The 22,446-nt window shown below is 34.4% G+C and overlaps 1 protein-coding gene across 1 annotated transcript in view; it reads left to right on the top strand.

The window, feature by feature from the left end:
* The window catches only part of LOC108317005 (contactin-associated protein-like 3), a 224,020-nt gene that overhangs the window by 167,209 nt on the left and 34,365 nt on the right, over nucleotides 1–22,446 (top strand). The window contains 2 exon segments of the mRNA XM_037745235.1: nucleotides 12,823–12,979; nucleotides 20,784–20,911. Of these exon segments, the coding sequence (XP_037601163.1) occupies nucleotides 12,823–12,979; nucleotides 20,784–20,911 (285 nt within the window).

Below are 22,446 nucleotides of genomic sequence, written 5' to 3'. Positions count from 1 at the left end.
GTAATTTGTACCTCAGTCCCTTCCCAGGGTGATGACTCTTTGGATGCCTGCCAGCCAATTTGGGCTAGTAGAAAGAGCAAAGGTCTCGTTGTATTCACAGTGTGAAGTTCAAATGCTAAGTCTGTCGCTTAGCAGCTGTGGAAATTTAGGTCACTGGTTAATCTTTCTCAGACTCTGTTTCCTCTTGGATGAAGTGAACCCTGTAGTATGGATCTCTCGGGGTTTCTTTTATAAATGAGATAGCCTACATAAGTTCAGTAAGTAAGAAATTCTCATTCCCAGTTCTTCAGTTTTTAAAAGTTGGCATTACAAAACTTAATTATTTGTTAGTTCATTTCTGTTGAATTTTAAATCAGTGAGAAAGATAGTTACAGAAAACTAAGCCAGGAGTATGGAGCAAAATATATTGGATTGGTTAACCAGGGATGCAAGGCAAAGTGAAGACACTGAGCAAGCTGCCAGGGAGTGAACATCTAATGGAACCAGAAAACCAGAGCCCCTAGTGAGTCAGTGAGAAAGCACCTCACATGGGGACTAGTCCATAGTCTGGACACTGCACAGGTCAGCAAGGAAATTCTCCCAACAGGGCTAGTATTTAATTAATGTGTTTACTAGCTATTACCTGTTTGGCTTTATTTCTAGACGTAAGGATTATTCTAAAACAGCAAAAATAAAACATTTTAATTTGGAAAATCAGTGGTTGAAAATGAAAAGAATATGACTGTGTAAAACTACTCAAGGAACAAAACAGTGTTCCTTTTCTATACATACTCAATAGTTAAGCATTCCTCATTTGTGTGTCTTATGACCGCCACAGCAAAGCTGCCACTGGAGAATTTTAAATATAAACTCAATTTAGACAAACATCTAAGCTGGACCCCATATTTCTGGAGCTCCTGTTTAATATAGGGGTGAAATAGGAGGATAACATGGCCTAAATTTCCTTTATTTTAAGAGATCTGACATGCTTTGCCTTGCTAGTGGAAACAGATCAGAAGGAACTTTAATCATATACTTTACTACACTGTAAAATGAAGTAACACCTGATTCTGAAATTGTACTGATGCTGGTGTACTGTGTCCTATAGCCAGGAATGATTGTTTAATTGGTCTGAAGTGCAGCCCTGGCTCTGGAACTGTTAACAAAAAATAATCCCCAGGCCATCTTTTGGAAACTTCTGGGCTAGATGCTAAAATAACACAAGAAATAGAATATTCTAAACCAGTCAGTGACAATTTTCCTATGAAAAGAGAATTTTAAAAATTTTTTGTGAGATGATTGTAGATTTCCATACACTTGTGAGATGTAATAGAGAGAACCTTGAGTAGCCTTTAAGCCATCCCCCACCACCCCAGGGTAACATCTTGTAGAACTGTAGTGCAATATCACAGCGAGGATACTGACATTCATACAGTCAAGGCACACAGTATTTCCATCAGTACAAGAATTTCTCCTATTACCCATTGATAACCACACCTACACCCTCCTTCCTCCCACCCACCAGTGTAAAACCCCTGGCAACTACTAATATGTTCTCCATTTCTATGGGGAATTTTAAATTTCAACAGTGTTATGTAAATGAAATTATATAGTACGTACTCTTTGTAATTGAGTTTTTTCTACCCCATGTAATCCCCTCTAGATTCATTTGCATGGTTGTGTATATCAGTAATTTGTTCCTTTTCATTGCTGATTAGTAATTAGTGGCATGATATACCAGAGTTTGTTCACTCATTGAGGAGCACTTGGGTTGTTCATTTAAAGTCTGGGGTAATTATGAATAAAGCTTTTATGAACATTGTATACAGGTTTTATGCAAGCATACATTTTCATTTCTCTGGCATTAATGCCCCAAAGTGCAGTTGGTAGGCCATATGGTAATTGCATACTTAGCATACTTAGTTTTATAAAAAGTTGCCAAAATGTTTTCTAGAATGGTTGTACCATTCCCCCCCAACAGTGTATGAGGATTTCATTTCCTCCACATCCTCATTAGCATTTGGTGTTGCCAGCATATTTTAGCTATTCTGGTAAGTATGTAGTAATGTCTTTATCGTGGCTTTAATTTGCATCTCCCTGATGTCTAATAATACTGAGCATGTTTTCATAATGCTTATTTGCCATCTGTATATCCTTTTCAGTGAGATAGACATCTGCACATGTTTTTGTTGTTGTTGTTGTTGTTCCATTTTCTGATTGGATTGTTTGGATTTGTTTATTTTGTTTTGTGACTGCTGAATTTTCAATTCTTTATATATTGTAGATACTAGCCATTTGTTGGATATGTGATTTGTGAACATTTTTTCAAACTCTGTTGCTTGTCTAATTTGTTGTCTTCACTGGATTTTTTTAGAACAAAAGTTTTTTGATGCGATTCAGTTTATCATGTTTTCCTTTTAGATCATACACTTTGTGTCAATTCTAAAAATTCTTTACCTAACCCTAAATTCCAATTCCAAAGATTTTGAATATTTTTCCTAAAAGTGTTGTAATTTTACCTTTTACTTTTAATTCCATGCCCTCTTTGGGGATCCATTTTATGTAAGATGTGAGAGTTGATTCTCTCTCTCTCTCTCTGACTATGAATGTTCAGTTGCCCTGGAACCATTTGTTGGAAAGATTATCCTTCCTGCATTGAATTGCATTTTTAATAGTGTTAAAAATTGGTTAACATATTTGTGTGGTGGGTCTGTTTATGCATTCTTTATCTGTTTAATTAATTTATATCCCTCCACCAATATCACACTGTACTGAACACTGTCTTGAATAGCTGTATAGCAGGCGTGAGGTATTCCTCCTGCTTTATTTTTCTTTTTTGAGATTGTTTAATTAAGTCATAACTTGCCTCATTCTGTATAAATTTATGATAAATTTATGTCTACAAAATCTTGCTAGAATTTTGATGGGAATGACATTAAACGTATAGCTCAATGTAGGGAAAATTGATGACTTTACTGTTTCGAGTCTTCCAATCCATGAACATGAGGTAACTTTTCATTTATTTGGATCTGTGATTTCTTTCCTCAGCATTTTGTAATACTTAGCATCCAGAGGTTATGTTTTATAAGTATGCTTAGGCATTTAGACAGTTTCTTGATTGATTATAAGTTCTGTTGTGCTTTAAATTTCTATTTACTTGTGTTTATTATTAGACTATAGGAATATAATGATCAGTGATGATGAGCTTTTTTCATGTTTGTTGGCTGCATAAATGTCTTCTTTTGAGAAGTGTCTGTTCATATCCTTTGCTCACTTTTTAATGGGGTTGTTTGGTTTTTTAATGTAAATTTGTTTAAATTCTTTGTAGATTCTGAATATTAGCACTTTGTTAGATGGCTAGATTGCAAAAATTTTCTCCCATTCTGTAGGTTGACTGTTCACTCTGATGACAGTTTCTTTTGCTGTCCTAAAGCTCTTTAGTTTACTTAGATCCCATTTGTCAATTTTGGCTTTTGTTGCCATTGCTTTTGGTGTTTCAGTCATGAAGTCTTTGCCCATGCCTATGTCCTGAACAGTATTCCATAGCTTTTCTCCCAGGGTTTTTATGGTTTTATGTCTTATGTTTACATCTTTAATCTACCTTGAGTTAATTTTTGTGTAAAGTGTAAGGAAGGGGTCCAGTTTCAGTTTTCTGCATATGGCCATCCAGTTTTCCAAACACCATTTATTAAGTAGGGAATCCTTTCCCCGTTGCTTCTTTTTGTCAGGTTGGTCAAAAATCAGATGGTTGTAGATGTGTGTAATGCTTTTACACTGTTGGTGGGAGTGTAAATTAGTTCAACCATCGTGGAAGACAGTGTGACAATTCCTCAAGGATCTAGAACCAGAAATACCATTTGACCCAGCAATCCCACTACCAGGTATATACCCAAAGGATTATAAATCATTTTACTGTTAACATATATGTACATGCATGTTTACTGCAGCACTGTTCAGAGTAACAAAGACTTAGAACCAACCCAGATGCCCATCAGTAATAGACTGGATAAAGAAAATGTGGCACATATACACCATGAAATACTATGCAGCCATAAAAAGGATAAGGATGAAGCTGGAAATGGATTTCCACACACCCGGGCCTGTTGAGGGGCGGGGGGGTAGGGGAGGAATAGCATTAGGAGAAATACCTAATGTAGATTACGGGTTGATGGGTGCAGCAAACCACCGTGGCACGTGTATACCTTAACAAACCTGCATGTTCTGCACATGTATCCCAGAATTTAAAGTATAGTTTAAAAAAGAATGGATCATAAAAAAAGAGTATAGAAATATAATTGTTTATAGTGATCTTATATCCTCTTACTTTTTTGAACTTAACTTTTTTTTAGATTCCTTGGGATTTTCTATATGGGAAATCAGGTCATCTGCAAATAGAGTCAGCTTTATTTCTCCCTTGTCAATCTATATGCAGATAATTTATTTTTCTTACTTTATTGCAGTAGCTAGACTTTAAGTACTAGGTTGAACTGGAGTGGTGAGGGCAGACATCCTTGCCTTGTTTCCTGTCTTAGGGGGAAAGTATTCATTTCTTTTCCTATGTTATGTTGAGGTAGTTCCCTTTTATTCCTAGTTGGCTGACAGTTTTTATTTTGAAAGGACATTGGATTTTTGTCAAATGTCTTTTCTGTGTCAATTGGTATTAACATTATATTTCTTCTTTTGTCTGTTGATATATTGAATCAGCTTTGCATAATGAGAGCAACTCCCATTTGGCCATAATGTATAATTTAAAAAATACATTTCTAATGTATTTAAAAAATTCTAATGAGTTTGGTTTGTTAATATTTTATTGAATATTTTTGCATTCATTCATAAGAAATACTGATACGTAGTTTTCTTTTTTTCATATTGTTTTTATCTGGTTTCAGTATCAGGACAATACTGCCTATATAAAATGAATTTGGTAGGCTTCTATAATCTTTGTTTTCTAGAAGAGATTATGTAAAATTGACTTTAATTTTTCTTTAAACATTTGGTAGAATTCTCCAGTAAGGCCCATCAGGGTGGTTCACGCCTGTAATCTCGGCACTTTGGGAAGCTGAGGCAGGTGGGTCACTTGAGGTCAGGAGTTTGAGACCAGCCTGATCAACATGATGAAACCCCTTCTCTACTAAAAACACAAAAATTAACCGGCCATGGTGGCACATGCCTGTAATCCCAGCTACTCAGGAGGCTGAGGCAGGAGAATTGCTTGAAACCGGGAAGCGGAGGTTGCAGTGAGTGGACATCGAGCCACTGCACTCCAGCCTGGGTGATAGAACAAGACCTTGTCCCAAAAAAAATAAAGTAAAATAAAAAATAAGCTGGACGTGGTGGTGCACATCTGTAATCTCAGCTACTCAGGAGGCCGAGGCAGGAGAATTGCTTGAACATGGGAGGCAGAGGTTGCAGTTAGCCAAGGTCACACCACTGCACTCCAGCCTGGGCAACAGAATGAGACTTCATCTAAAAAAGAAAAAGAAAAAAAGAATTCTCCAGTAAAACCGTATGGGCCAAGAGATTCTTTTTTTTTTTTTTTCAGTGATTTTAAATTATGAATTCAGTTTTCTTAAGTTATAATTACTTAAATTACCTATTTCATGTAAGGCGAATTGTGGTAGTTTATACTTTTTGAGAAATTGGTCCATTAATCTAAATTGTCAAGTTGATTTGTATAGAATTATTTATAGTATTTTCTTGTTGTTAGTTTAATGTTTGCAGCATCTGTAGTGATATCCACCTACTTTCTCATATTCATAGTTTGTCTCATCTCTTTTTATCTGTCAGTCTTGATAGAAGTTTTTCAGTCTTACTGTTTTTAGAAACTAGATTTTCATTTCATGATTTTCTCCATTATTTTTCTGTTTCAGATTTTATTGACATCTACTCCTCTCTTTCTTGTCCCTTTCCTTTAGCTTGTATGAGGGAATTTCGCCTTTTTTTTTCCAATTTCTAGATATAAGAACTTACATTATTGGCTTCAGGGTTTTCCTCTTTCCTAATATAAGCATTTAGTCCAAAATTTTCCCTATCAACACAGTTTTTTCCACATATTTTGATATGTTGTGTTCTCATTTTCATTTAGTTTATCATGTAGTTTCATTTTCATTTAAGTATTTTAACAAATTTCTTTGAAGCATCTTCTTTGACCTATAGCTTATTTAGAAGTATATTTTTAAAAATTTTTAAGTGTTTAGTGATTTTCTTTTTGTCTTTCTTGTATTGATTTCTGGTTTGATTCCATTATGCTTAGAGAATATATTTTGTGTGATTTTAGTTCTTTTAAATTTGTTGTCCAGTAGTTCTGTCAGTTGCTAAGAGAGACATTTTGAAATCTGTACTGTAATTGTGGATCTGTTTATTTTTCCATTCCACTCCATCAGTTTCTTATAGTAATAGGCTTTATATTTTTTAACAATTTTAAGTTTACATAAAAATTGAGCAGAATGTACTAAAAGCATATGATTTGTATACTTTACCTTGTTGGTCTGATGGACTGTATTAATTTTTAAATGTTAAAGGCACATGTGGGGCAAATTGCATTTGTTATGGTGTTTATTTTTATACATTGTTGGATCCAATTTGCTAATATTTTTTAAGGATTGCTTCATTCATGTTCCGGAGAGGTATTTGTTTGCATTTTACTTTTTTTTTTGTAAGGCTTTGCTGGTTTTGGCATTAGAGTAATGCTGGCCCACGGAATGAGTTAAGAAATAGTTATTCTGCTTCTTTTTTTCTGCAACAGATTGTGGAAAATTGTTATCATTTATTTCTTCAATGTTGATAGAATTCACCAATGAATCATCTGGGCTTGGTGCCTTCTGTTTGGGGAGGTTATTAATCACTGGCTTAGTTAAAAAAATTTTTTTTTCTGTCTTGAGACTTTCTCTTTCACCATGTTTTATTATTTAGAAATGTGTTTTTAAATTTTTTGGTATTTGAAGATATTTCAGTTCTCTTTTTGCTATTATTAGTTTAATTCCATTCTGATTCAAGAACATACCTTGTATGATTTCTATTCTTTTAAATTTGGTAAAGTGTTCTATAGCCTACAATGTGGTTTAACTTAATGAATTGTGCATTTGTATTTGAGAAGAATGTGTATTCTGCAGTGGCTGGATAAAGTATTCTGTAACGCTAATTGAATTCTCAAGCATTCACTTAGATCCAGTTGATTGATGGTGCTGTTCAGTTCAAATCTATCTTTAATGATTTTCTTCCTGCTGGGTCTGTCACTTACTCATAGAGGGATGTTGAAGTCTCCAGTGGCAATAATGGATTTGTCTCTCTGTCCTTGCAGTTCTATCAGTTTCCCCCTAACATATTTTGACTTTCTGTTGCTAGGTACATACACATTAAGTAGCAGTATGTCTTCTTATTGTATTGACTCCTTGTCTAATGCCCTTTTTCATCCCTGATAATTTTCCTTGCTCTGCAGTTGGCTTTGTCTGAAATTAATTTAGCTACTCTGGCTTTCTTTTGGTTAGTGTTAGCATGGTATATCTTTCTCTAGCTCTTTAAATCTACCTGCTATTTTATATTTAAAGAAGATTTCAGCAGACAATATACATAGCCGGATCATGGGATTTTTTTTTTTTTTTTTTTTGTCCATTCTGACAGTCTCTGTCTTCATTGGTATATTTAGACTGTTTACATTTAGAGTGATTATTGATACTTGGATTAATATTTGTAATACTGTAACTCTTTTTTATTGGTTGTCCTTGTTTCTTCTTTTTTTCCTGAATTCCTCTCTCATGTTTTTGGTTTTAATTGAGCATTTTATACGTTTCAATATCCTCATTCCTCCTAGAATATCCATTACATTTCTTTGTAATTTTTTTTGTGGTAGCCTTTGAGTATGAAATATATATTATAACAATCTACTTTCAAATAACACTATTCCACTTCATTGATGGTGCTGGTACTTTGTAACAGTATTTCCAGTCCTTCTAATTTGTATTACATTGCTATCACTCATTTTACTTATTCATAGCTATAATCACCCAATACATTGTTAGTATTGTTATTTAGAACTGTTACCTATTACATCAATTAAGAAGACACTAGATTTTATTTTACATTTATTTATTCCTTGTCTAATGCTTCTACCTTTATGTAGTTCTGAATTTCTGACTTATATTGTTTTTCTTTTCTCTGAAGAACTTCTGTTAACGTGGCTTGCAAGTTAGACCTACTGGAGAAAGAGTTCATCAATTTCTGTTTATCTAAGATAGTCTTTATTTCTACTTTGCTATTTAGGATAATTTTACTGGATACAGATTTCTATGTTAGCGTGTGTTTTCTCTCAACAGTTTAAATATTTCCCTTCACTTTATTCTTGCCTGCATGGTTTCTTAAAAGAAATCTGTCATAATTTTCATCCTTGCTCCTGTGTAGGTAAGGTGTTTTATTTTACTCTGGTTTCTTTCAAGATTTTATTTTTAAAAGATTTTATTTTAATTTTAAGAAACTCTTTGATTTTTTGCATTTTAAATATGATATGGCTAGGTGTGGATTTTTTTTTTTGTATTTAACCTGCTTGGTGTTTGCTGAGATTCCTGAACCTGTAGTTTAATGTCTGTCATTAATTCTGAACCATTCTCAACCATCATTATTTTAAATATTTCTTCTGGTTCTCACTGTCTTCCTTCTACTTCTGGTATTCTCATTATGGGTTACATGTGTTACACTGTTTGAAATTGTCCAACAGACTTTGGATACTATGTTTCATTTTTTTCCTCTTTGTGTTTAATGGAAAATTTTTATTGACATATCTTCAAGCTCACTGATTCTTTCCTCAGCACTTCCCAGTCTTCCCAGTGGTTCCAGTTTTTGATGAGCCCATCAAAGACCTACATTTCTTATACTTTTTTTAATCTCTAAGTTTCCTTCTGATTCTTTCTTAGATTTCATATCTTTTGTTTAGATTGCCTGTTCTTACATGTTGTCCATTTTTTCAACATAGGGCCCTTAGCATATTGATTATTTCAAATTTCTTATCTGATATTTCCAAATCTGTCATATCTGCATGTTTGCTTGCTTTGTGTCTTAAGACTGTATTTTTTGGCTTTAGCATGCCTTGTAGTTTTCTGTTGAAAGCCCAACATGTTATATTGGCAAAGGAACTGAGGTAAGGATGTCTTTAATGTAAGGTTTTATGTTTATCTGGTGAGTAGTCCATGTTTGATCTTTGCATCACTGTGGTGTCAGAAGCTATAATTTCCTCTAAGGTCCTTTTATTTTTCTTTATTCTGTTTCATTTGAGTTTCCCTAGAGAGTCTATCTTAAATAGGGACCAAAATTGACAGCTTTTTCATTTGTAATCTGCTGTTACTATACAGGTAACTTACTGATGTGATGGTAAGGTGTAGAGAGAGGAGAAGCATCCTATACTCCTATGATTAGGTCAGTCTTTTAGGGAGACTGTCTTCTTGACTGACCTTCAGAGTGCTTCTCAGCTTCTTTCCCCTTCCCTTGGGTGAGAAAAGAAGGTTAGACAGGGCTGGTGCTGGGTATTTCCCTTCCCCTAGGTGGTTTAGGCTCTAGTAAACTAGTTTTTTGTGAGGTGGTTAGAATGCTGTTAAGGAGAACATAATGTTCTGTGCTTATTTCAAAATGTTTACTCCTTCCCTCCCTGTGCTGGAGACATAGAGCATTTTTCTCCTATCTTTATCCTGAGAACTTAATGAGTTACCTCCTGGAGGTAAAACTCCTGAAAGTGTGTTGACCAAGGCTTATCCCTCACTCTCGTAGTTTTTAATCACTCAAGCTTGTCCTTGCTTAGGACCCATCAATTAGTCAATTACATTGTAAGTGTTCTTGCCAGACTACACCATCTGCTTTTGCTCCATTAGCTGCAATACTGTTTTCACTTGTCTCTGTAGCTTCCGGAGTAATGTTTTTCCTATGACTTTAACTCTCTATTGGATCTAAAAAGAATTGTTGATTTTTAGTTAGTTCAGATGTTTTCTTGTTGTGAGAATGGGAGTGATGACTTCCAGTCTCCTAATGTTATGTGAGGTTGGAAACTAGAAGTCTTTTCTGGCTTCATTTTCGTAAGGGTCCGTTGTTTCTTGCATACTCATTTATGTCTTCCTGGTGATTTAAAAAAAGAAATCATCAAGTAATGTCCCTCTTTGGTTCTAGTATTTTTGTTCTGAAGTCTGTTTTATGAGATAGCCATTCTGTTTTCTTTCAAAATTAATTTGCAGAGTGTATTTTTTCCATCCTTTTACTTTTAACCTACCTATGTTTAACTTTGAAGTGAGTGTCTTAGAAATATCTAGTTGTGTTTTTGTTTCAGTTCACTCTGCCAATCTCTTACCTTTTATTATATTTGACATTTACATTTAAGGTAATTTTTATAATTTTCTTACTGATTGCTTGATATTATAGTATATATATGTGACTTATCACAGTCAATCTTAAATATTTTCACCCTTAGAATGAAATATAGAATCCTTATTTCTATATGGGTCCTTTATTTTTCACCCTTCTAAATATCGTTGTCTTGAGTATCATATGGTATTACAATTTTTGTGTCAATTATATGTTATTTCGAAAATTAATGATAAGGATAGTCTGTTATATTTACCCATGTTTCTTCTTTTTTCATTTGTTTCCTGATGTTCCAAGAATCCTTCTAAGTTCCTTTCCTTTTGAAAAACTTTCCTTTAGCCATTCTTCAGGGAATGTCTTCTAGCAACAAATTATTTTAGTTTTCTTTTGTGTTAAAAAGGTTTTATTTCCATTTTATTCTTGAATGACAGTTGCTCTGGATATGGAATTTATAGTTGACAATTCTTTTGTATCAGCCCTGAAAAAAATATCCCATTTCTTCTGGTTCTATAATTTCAGATGAGTAATCTACTATCATTCAAATTAGTGTTCTCTTACAGATAATGTGTTATTCTCTCAGCCTGCTTTCAATTTTTTTGTTGTTTTGTTCCAAAAAGTTCAATTATGATGAATCTTGGTGTGCATATATTTTGGGCTTATTCCTTTTTGGACTTACTTTACTTCTTAAATCTGTGAGTTTAATATCTTTCACCACATGTGGGACATTTATAGCCAGTATTTCTTCAGTACTCTTTCAGCACACTCTCTTTTTGAGATTCTGATGCTGTTGCCTAATAGGTCCCTATGGCTCAGTTATTTTTATATTCAGTCTATTTTCTCTTTTTTGGTCAGGTTAGATAAAGTCTATTGATGTGTCCTTAAGTTCACTGATTCTATCCTCTGTCTTCTTCACTCTATTCTTGAGCCCATTTAGAGTTTTTTAAAAGTTATGTTATTGTATTTTCCAGTCCTGGAAACCTAACCTTCCTCTTTCTACCTTTCAGAATCCTCTTTGGTTGTCTTCTGTATTATTTCTGGAATCTATCATTATACTTGGTAGAAATCGCAGGAATAGACAAATCTACATAATCCTTTATCAGTCTAGAAGTTCCCCCTTAAGTCTTTTTGTTACTGTTTCTAAAAATATATATTTTTACTACTTTATAGGGAATATAGGAGATTTAGATGTAAATTTGCACTTGTACGTTAGGATATAATGAGTGTTTTGCTCTTTAATCTGTGACCATTTAATGGTGAAGTAGGTAATTTTTAAAGTGGCATGCCTAGAAAGGTATATTAATTTTTAAGAATATCTTTCAGTTTTTAGTGACAAAGCTTTTAGCACATTTTTAAAAAGATTCCTGATACTAATTCCTCTTTAAATTTTCCCAGATCGCTTTTTTTTTTTTTGGGCAGACGGGTGGGCAGTGGACAGCAGTGGTCAGCAGTGGTAGTAATGAATGCAGAGATCCTATCTAAGAATGAGTTATAATTGAGTTGTGATAAGCAATAAGGTAGAAGCTAAGTTCCAGATCTCAATTCATATCGCAATGGTAACAACCTATTGAAATTTGAAAAAAAGCACCATATGACCAAGCATGTTTAAAAAATTGGTTGACTTAATCCAATTTTATTTTCCTCATGCCCTAATCTGTGACAACTGCAACTTGTTTCCCCTGGTCCCCTTCCACTTTTTAAGATGGGTGGCCTGACACCTGCTTTTTAAATTATGCTAACTTTACTGTGATGTGTACTCCATCACCCCAACCTTCACTCCCTATCCCCAGAAGCATCCCTTGTCCTATTATGTGGCTCTATAGACCTAAGTCAGTGTCTGGCTCTACAGTTTAATCATTGTCATTGCTGAGGAGGAGGTGCACTAGTCAGAGCTGTAGTTGACCCACGGCACTTTGTTTCAGAGATGAAAAAGGCCTATCAGTGCCATTTCTTTAGCCTCCAGATAAAAAGTCAGGACATCCAATACAATAAAAACACAGGCCTCCAAAAATTTATAAGTCCTTACAGAGAGTACCATATCTTTCCAAATGTGTAACACACAGCTAGTTAGCAAAAAGATGTAATGAGATAAAATCAGTATCTTTGTATAATATTAAATTTTCTCAATGAACATTTCATAATTTCAAATAGATTTTATCTGTAGTATGCAGATTACTCTGGTATTTATTTTAATGGTGAATGTTTTATGAATGCTATTTCTATGGAAAGTATATAATATCACATGCAACTAAGGACTAAATTCTAATAAAAGAATAATAGGTGGGAGTCATTTAAGCCTAGATAATGAAATATTGGTGGAAAAACATTGGTTAGCGTGTTAAAGAAATATCTTTGTTTCAGAGGTAAAATACAGGTTTTTAAGTATAGTCTCATTTTCTCTCTATCTCTGACACACACGTACTTTACAGCTGGGAGTACAGGGAGTTATATGGGGAGGGTGGTGGTGAGGGACAAAGTAGATGACATCTTCTCATACTTGTCTTTCAGATGGAACCCCACTGAGCTGGTGGGTTGGAAGAACCAATGAAACACACACTTACTGGGGAGGTTCTCTGCCTGATGCTCAAAAGTGTACTTGTGGATTAGAGGGGAACTGCATTGATTCTCAATATTACTGCAACTGTGATGCTGGCCGGAATGAATGGTGATTTCCACATGATTTCCCTGCACAAAAATGTAGTTTTTATTTTTTAATTATGCATAGTTAATTAAATGTCAGACAAGCTGGTACAAAAAGGTAACTAGATTAAAGTATGTTCAAGCAAGTTGAAATATAAGTTTTGATGAAATATGGTCAATCTAAGGATTAAATTTTATGGCTAGAGATTTACTATTTCATTGTGAATACTGGATAATGTGTGTTTTATTTTTCTGGATATAGAAACAGCTGGTAAGTTTTTCAATCACTGGAAATCAAATATCATTCTCTTGGAAGTTCAGTTTAGTTTAGTTTAGTTAATTAATCAATCTAGTATTCATGTGGCAATTCAAAAAGCGAATTTCTCCAAATCTTTGTCTTAAAATGATTTGGGATATAATGCTGCACATTCTATCATTCTTTTAGAAATTAACAGTAATATTAACACATTAGAACTCTCAGAGGTCCTGCGTAAAAAGACTGTGTTTATTTTGTAGAAGCAACAATTTCCCATACTCACTGAACTCTTCTTTAGTGCGATAGCAAAACTTTGAGCACCAAGTGTTCTGTAGACTACACTTTGAAACAACTAACATAGAATTTCAGGAATTTGAAAAGTATGCTGTAAGCTTTTCTTTGAGCAGAAAAATTTTCTCATGTAGATTGCAATGCCTCTTTATTTTAGAAGTTCTTTTTGAGGTTATTATTGAAATGTATATTGGTTTTCTTTTATTTAATTTGTAATGCGTAAATGTTTTTAATCTTTGGGTTCATGTTAGCAACTTAAAAAGCATTGTCATAAAATAGCTAGATCATGCAGAGTACATGCTTTTAAAAAAATCTTAGGCCAGACACAGTGGCTCACGCCTGTAATCCCAACACTTTGGGATGCTGAGGTGGGTGAATCACCTGAGTTCAGAAGGTTGACCAGCCTGGCCAATGTGATGAAATGCTGTCTCTACTAAAAATACAAAAATTAGCCAGGTGTGGTGGTGTGTGCCTGTAGTTCCAGCTCCTCAGGAGGCTGAGACAGGAGAATCGCTTAAGCCCAGGAGGTTGCTGTGGGCCAAGATTGCGCCCCTGCACTCCAGCCTGGGCGACAGGGTGAGACTTCACCTTAAAAAAAAAATAATAATAATAATGGTCAATCCACGTGTCAGTATAGTTGATTTGAACATAAAATATCTAATCTAAGCAGTAATTTGATTCCTGAAAATTGAGTTTATTATTTGGCCTACATGCTAGTCCACTTATTTATTTGGCATAAAAAAGTCTATTTTCTATCACTTTAAAAAATATTGTGAAATTGGAAAAACTCACTTGAATCTACTGGAGCTTTCTATAGAATACATACTATACACTTACATCGGTATTATTTTTACTCTTCCTCAAGTTGAAAATTACAAAATAATCATATAGATTTATGAGACACTCTTTTTCAATATTTTGATGTACAATCCTAATATAGCTTTCTCTTACTTAAAAATGAATGCAGTTTTAGTGCAGTGAGTAAGAAGAACAAATCCTATCCACAGTTTCAAGTCTGGCCACCCTTAATTTCAGGTCTGAAGTAACCTCCCATCTATTAAAATGCTTTTATACAAGATTTTGTATGATGTACATTTTAAAGTGTCTGGTGTTATAGTGTGATGACATTTGTTAGCTTTGGGCTCCGTAATGAGACAAACAGCCACCTTCAAATCTTTTGAGAGACATCTTTAACAATCCCAGAGGTTTTCATTTCCTCCATTCCACAAGGGGCTTCTGCCTGCAAGGGCTCCAGCCCTCCAGCTCATTAGTCTGTTCCCACCCACATTTTCTATAGGTCAGAGAGGAGATCATTGGCAAGTTATTGCAAGAAAGCCAGAATGGTATATATGCTAGTGGCTTTATAACTTAATTAGAAGAATGTTAACCATTTTTTGTTACAGAACTCTCTATTAGTGTTAAGTGCATACTTTATTGTAGACTTCTCATATACTTAGGGCAGTAACCAGAGGAACGCTTCACTTGGAGCCACCTGTATTGAGTGACCTTCCCATGCCCTGACTCTGAGGAGGGGGATGGGCGAAACTGAAGTGGGTGCAGGTCCACTGACACCCTTAGCCGTGACACTGCAGCACCATAAAGGACTGCATTCGTGTGACAGAAGACTTGGGCTTTCATTTGGAAAACAAATTTAGGAGAGATACAGGTCTTAAAAATTAAATCCCCTCCTACATTCAGAAGGGAGCATTGTGGAGTCATTTGCTTTTTAATCTTATTTTATTTACTTTGCACCTTCTGGTAGACAGGTCTATTCAGCAGTAAGACCATAAGGATTCTCAAATTCTGTCCCAACTTTGCAGAAAATGTTTTGTAAATGTGGGTGTGTGTATGGGGATTGGGGTGGGGAATTCCAATTTCTATTTTAATTTTTTCAAATAAAATTGATTTTTCAGTTTATAAAACTAGAATTTACCAACCTTATAAAATGGATTTATAATTATAATAATATAGATTAAGATGTAGAAATAAGAACCTAAATCTTAGTTTTTATTCAGTATTTTCTATTACTGAGATCCCTAGTAAGGTTTTCTTGGTGGGAAGTTTATGATAAAAAAAATAGTATTCAGAAATGAAAGTAAAGTGAAAGCTATTTTAAGTCTCTTCAGGTATCTGTCTGTTGAGGTAGCCAGTGGTGTTGTTAATATAAACCATCACCATTTTTCCATAAGGTGTACCTGTAATCAGCAGCTCATCGAAAGTGTATTACTTAAAAAATAGTTAATGATCAGACAGTTCCTCAGTTACAGTAGGAAAGTTCTATCAAATAACTATGACATGCCAAAGATTTATTATATAAACAAATATATTTAAAAGGCACTGTAATGACTTAAAATATTAAGCTAAACTGCAAGTCAATGTATGTGTATAAATGTAGAGTGGACTGTGTTCAAAGACACTTATATAGTCTCTAAAATATACATATAACATATAATTCAACTGTCTGCAAAAATCCGCAAGTTGTTTTCCTAGTGTAATGATGACACATGTAACTATATTATTTTACTTCTAATAATTTAAATAGGCCTTTTGTGTGATTATCTTAGAGTCTTTAAAAAATAAGCACAAATAAAAAGCATAAAATACGGTGGTTTAAATGCATACAAGTGTACAAATAATCATAATAAATATGAGTAAACTGTGTTTATTTAAAAACCAGACATTAGATTTTATCATACTGGATTTGTAAAGAAGCTATATCTTGTTTACAGAAGATAAAATATAAGCATTCAGTGAAGTTGAAACTAAAAAGATGGAAAATATTTACCAAGTAAATACAGATCAAAAGAAAGCAGATATAGCTGTAAGTCAGACTAAGACAAAAGCAGTGTTAGGGATAAACTTGAATTCTGTCTAATGCTAAGATGGGCTCACTAGAACAATCTCATTACCCTACACTTGTATGCATCATCAGAGTGTTCAAAATATGTAAAGAAGTAATAAATATGCAAAGGCAAAGTGACACCCAAAACAGTAGAATAATTTAACATAACATTTTTGGGAATGAATAAGTGAAGCAGATAAGAATATTTTAATATTATAATTCATAAACTTGATACAGCAGCCATATATCAAGTTGAGTAAAGAAAAATTTTTTATAGAATGTATTATACAATATTATTGAGCAAGTATAGAAAATCCTGCAAATGGATGGAATCTTAACAAATTTTACAGAATTGCCATGATAGAAACTATACGCTTAATTATAATCAATAACAAACATAACTTTTAAAAGCTCATGCATGTGTCAGTGACAGACACAACAGAAGATAAAATACATGTAAGTGATGAAAAGTTTGGAAAAGAAACAAACGGCAGATATTATAGATGCCATGATTGCTTACATAGAAAATCCAAAATAATATAAAGAAATATCAGGAAAAATGATAGTTCAATAAGTTTACTGATTTATGGTCAGTCTTGAATTTCTTTAAAATCATAAAATAATTACTGTTACAAACCTAGTAAAAATGTGTTTGCAATATTAACAAAAATGTAAAGTTCTGTGGAATAACTACAGTACTTTAATGGAAAAAATTATGAATCTTTGTCAAGAGAATTAAGGACAGCCAAATAAATGGATTGACTCACTACTGTCGTGGATAATATGACTCAGTATCTTAAAGAAGTGGGTCTCAATCAGGTAATTTTGACCCTTAGGGGACATTTGGCATTGTCCGAAGACTTTTTAGAGGAAGGTTGTTTATATTGGTGTCTATTAATTAGAAGTCAGGGTGCTGCTAAACATCTTAACAATGCACAGGACAACCCCTCATAACAAAAAAAAATTAGTCCAAAATACCAATAATGCGGCTGGTGAGATACCTTCTTTCAAAGTTGACATTCTCCTCAAATTAATCTATAATTTTAATGAAATTCCAAAAAATGTGGTGGTTTACTTGTTTGTGTAGATTGCAACAAGTTGGTTTTAAAATTCACATGGAAATTAAGGATGAAAGGATAAGCAAGGTAATTGTTAAGATGAAAAACAACGTGAAGAGACTAATTCTGTTAGCTGTCAAGACATGCTATATTGCTATAGTAATTAATGCTGGTTGAATTGACTAAAAGATAGGCAATTAACAGAAATTGAGAATCTGGAAATTTTTTAAGTGGGTTGCGTGTGGATCACAATGATTTTATTATTGCTGACCTACTACCCCAAAATAATCATTAAAAGTTAAAGTTGACTCAGTGTTTCTCCCTTTTAGCTTTCTTTGCAGCCGCCCAAATTTATGGCTCTACTTTGCCTTAAATAAAGTTATCTGGCAAATAATAAGTAGTAGCTTTTGGACGTTTTCACACTTCCTAGGAAAGCACAATTTCAAGAACAATAGGAATTTTTAATAAATAAAATTTTTAATAAAATATAAAATTAAAAACCAAAAGTCTTTGAAAGTTCTCTTACTGAATTTTTAATACTGCTGCAAGAGATTATGTTACCTATGAATGCACTATTTCCAAGTGTAGACTATAGTGTAAGCTTTAGAAAATAATAGAGAGAAAAGAAGAAAAATGAGATATTCCTATTAGGAAGTTTTGAGGAAGTCTGATAACTGTGACAAATCTTGAGTATTCTATTTTGATCTGCAAAGGTTGGGAATCTGCCTGTAACAATAAGAAATTGGTGAAAAAATACTGACCATCTTTTTGCTCAGACTGAAAACACCAATCTTTCCAAAACAACTGAAAAAACAAAACTGTATTATAGTATCTGCCCAAATGAACTGAAATGCACTCTGGATTTCAGACATTCTCAGTATTCCGCACAGTCAATATTAAAAATGGAATGAAACTTGAAGCTTTCATGCGAAATAGATCTTTAAAATTCAAGCATCCTCCATAAATAATAAAATTGCATTTTCTCTAGTAGACTTGCTAAAATGATAATCACAGAAGTTGGAATAGTAATTTTTAATGGCTACCGCATTAATAAAAAATTTCCTAGACCTACCTCATTTACCAGGAGACATATTTCTAGCTTGTCTACCATCAGTCTACTCTAAAGCTGAATGGTGATGCCTTTACATAATCTGTATTCTATTATTTGCATAAAAATAACTGACAGAGTCTTAACTAGGTAAGGCAATGGGATTTTGGTCTGAATTTTAGAAATAAGCTTTCTTTACCATAGAGCATTTTTTTCAGGAAATAATCTTAAATACTATAGCCATTTTATTTTAGTTCTGTCTTTTCCAGTTTGAAACTTTGATGCCTAAAGTCTTTTATAAAAGAAGTTGATTAGTGGGTACAAAAGTACAGTTAAGTAAAATAAGTTCTAGTATTTGATAGTGCTAGGGAGATTATAGTTACTAGTAATTTATTAGCTATTTCAAAATAGCTAGAGGAGAATTGTAATGTTCCCACCACAACGAAGGATAAATGCTCAAAGTGATGGATATCACAGTTACCCTGATTTGATCATTACGCATTGTATTCAGGTATCAAAATATCACATGTACCCCCAATATATGTCCAAGTTTGACATAGAAATTTAATTTTTGTTAATTTAGAAAACCTTATTTTGAAAATACAAAAGTGTTGCAAATGATGACATATCAGTTATGATTTTTTTTGCCACAAATGCATACAAAAGAAGGTTTGGGAACTGGGCAATTAAAAAAAAATTCACTAGATTCTATAGAGTTTCTATATCATAATGAGTAACTGGACTAAGAGTGTTTTATCTGTAAATAAGAATACACATGCAGTTGAAGCAAATATATAATAAAACATAAACATGTATATAAATATAAGCATTTTATTACAAATGCATATATGCAATATTTATTATTGGCCAAATATTTATTACATATACATTTATATACGTATAATAAAATATTTTTACAGAAGAGTAGACAAATGCCTTCAGTTTGGGCAGAGACAAAATTAGTGGCGTAGCTAAGACCAGGACCCGAGGGTCTCCTAGGGTATCCTCCAGGTCTCTTTGTAGTGGATCCAGACATGTGTATTTATTTTCCCAGTCACATAATTAATACTCATGGTATCCAATAGGCTGTATGCTTTCAGAAGACAGAGACTATATTTTTTATTCTGTGTCCACAATTCCCAAGACAGTGCCTGTTCAACAAAAGGTGAGCACTAAGTGTTAGAATTTGATTGTTTGTATTTTGTATTTTTTGAGACAGGGTCTCACTTTGTCACCCAGGCTGGAAACTTTGGTCCCACTTTGTCACCCTGGCTGGAAACATGGCTCACTCCAGCCTCTACCTCCCAGACTTAAGGTATCCTCCCACCTCAGCCTCCCACATAGCTGAGACTACAGGTGTGTGTCACCACGCCCAGCTAATTTTTGTGTTTTTTGTAAGGACGGGGCCTTACTATGTTGCCCAGGCTGGTTTCAAACTCCTGAGCTCAAGCAATCTGCCCCCCTCAGTCTCCCAATGTGTTGGGATTACAGGCGTGAGCCACTGTGCCCTGCCTGTGTTTATTGACTGAACTACTGGGAGCAGCATTGCACAGACCACTTTCACATGCATTAGTCTATATATTACTTATAAGGGTAATGTATGTATTTTAAAAGGACTTTAAAAAATTAATGATAAGTTAATATTCTGCAAAATGAATGTCTAAATCCAGTGTTACTATTTTTATTTGTAATGAATAATCATTTAGATATTACTCTAAGACAATTTTAGAAGGGAAGTTATATGCTTAAGAATCTTGAAAATATTAATATAATATCCCATGCTCACAAAATGACCACCCTTCTTGATTTGTCCCCTTTATTCTCTGTAATCATTTAGATCAGGAACTGGCAAATGGGTCCGGAGTTGATAACCACCTGCTTTGGGCGAAATCCAGACCACTAGTCTGTTTTTGTATGACAGTGAGCCAAGAATTTTTTTTTACATTTTTAAAAGGTTGAAAAATAAAAAGAATATTTCATGACACATAAAACTTGTATGAAATCCAAATTTCATGTCCATAATTTTTATTGCAACCCAGCCATGCCTATCTGTGTCTGTGGTTGCTTTCACACATTGGTGGCAGAGTTGGGTCGTGGCTGCGAGAAGCTGCGTGGCCTGCTGAGCCAATATCGCTTACTGTACGGTCCTTTACACAGAATGTTTGCCCATCCTGATTTAGATTCATGGTAGTCTCTGTGCTCTCAAAATATTGAAAATGCTAAGTGTTATGTTAAGTCCTGTGATGTTGCTTCAAATTGCAATAAGGGATCAGAGTTAATTTTGCCTGTATGTTAATCAGAATAATTTTAAGGGTTTTGGTGGTTTATTTTTAGGACCAGTGACACAATAGTCTTTTCCCAAAAGGAGCACCTGCCAGTCACTCAGATCGTGATGATGGACGGAGGCCGACCCCATTCCGAAGCAGCTTATACACTGGGGCCGCTGCTCTGCCGCGGAGATAGTAAGTAATGGCGAGAAAAAGCTTTCTTTTCATAACAACAGTTTTTTGGTTATGAAAGAGTAGACAAATGCCCTTATTTTGGCCAGAGAGAAAATTAGTGGCAGTACGGGGACTGGGACGAATATCAGGAAAACACACATACCATAAAGGCACAGTCAGTACTGAAGATCCGTGTTTCCTTACTGAAGCATTGGTTTATAGAGAATGAATCACCTTTGTTTCAACTTATTACTTGGTTGGATGGATTTATTATCCATTTATCATTATTTCTTCCAAAACAGTCATTAGGTAAAGTATTTTCTGAGTGTGCATTGATCTCTTTTCTGCAGCATTTTCATTCATTTTTCCATGGTCGAGTCCTCCCTCCCCCACCTCATTGGCGCTATTAGCCCAGGGTTCTTTCATGCCTGTGAGGATCTACCTACTGCCCAGTGTGTGAACCACAACTAAGCTAGGAAAAATCTTTCCCTCAGAAATATTGTAAAGGTGTTTCTTATCCACTAGCATCATACATTGCTGTGGAAGAGTCTGAGACTAATGTATTTTTATTTCCTGCTCTACCTCAGTGTGTGGAGGCTGCTGCTTAGAGAGGTGGTTCAATAAGGAGCCTGGGTGTCTCTGCACATTTTTGCCGAGAGTGCCAGATGGCATGACGTCTCCACCCTCTGATACCAAGCAGTTTCTGTAGCCAGTCATGTAGGCAGCTAAGTAGTTCGAAGAGAACAGAGCATCACTATCAATGTGTACCCACTCCCCAGAGAGGAGGGGGACTGGCTTGCCTCCTGCTTGCTCAAGGAGTCCCAGACCCACATCTGGGGGCTCCTCATCTGAGATGCAAACCTACCTACTGTGTGTGTGTCGCACCCATCTGGGCCCATGGATCGTGTCGCCCTTGAAGTTTTGGAGATAAGGGGAACCAGTGCAAATATTCTGATGCTCATGCTGCATGCTGTGCGTGTGGCGAGCAATAAAGTTCTCTAACTCTGATTCATGGATGCTGATAGGAAATTCTGTGTTTTCTATCAGCATCTGTGAATCTGTGGCAAGCTAAATTGTTAGTTTGCAAGGAGGGTGAAATCTCAGAGTCTTTGTGGCTCTGGACAGATATGTTATCCTTTAATTGCAAAAACGTATTCAGAGTATACCTTATAGTTAATTATTTTAATTTTTTTTCTAAAATAAAATATGCTTATTTTGACCTAAAAATTCTATTCTCCTTTAAGAAAAAAACGGTTTTTATTATGCTTTGAATACATTTCCTGTTTCATTTGTTGGATTCTCTGCATCTGGGACTGTGGACTTGTTTCCTTTGCCCCCTATACGTTTTTTTCTGTTTCTTCCAATTGCTTTAATCTCTTTGTCCTTCTCCTCTGTATTCAATATGATTATCCTAAGCTTTTCCCAATGTCAATAATTTATTATCAGCTGTGTTCTTCATTTATGGATATTTCTGGTTTATCTGTTACCTCTTTGATTTTGTTTGGGTCTTTGATTTTTTTTCTTAAAATCAACCTTTGTTTTTTTTTTTTTTTTTT

This window comes from Cebus imitator, unplaced genomic scaffold (assembly GCF_001604975.1).
Source record: "Cebus imitator isolate Cc_AM_T3 unplaced genomic scaffold, Cebus_imitator-1.0 Scaffold196, whole genome shotgun sequence".
NCBI classification, from domain to species: Eukaryota; Metazoa; Chordata; class Mammalia; order Primates; family Cebidae; genus Cebus; species Cebus imitator.
This window is presented reverse-complemented; position numbering and strand designations above follow the sequence as displayed.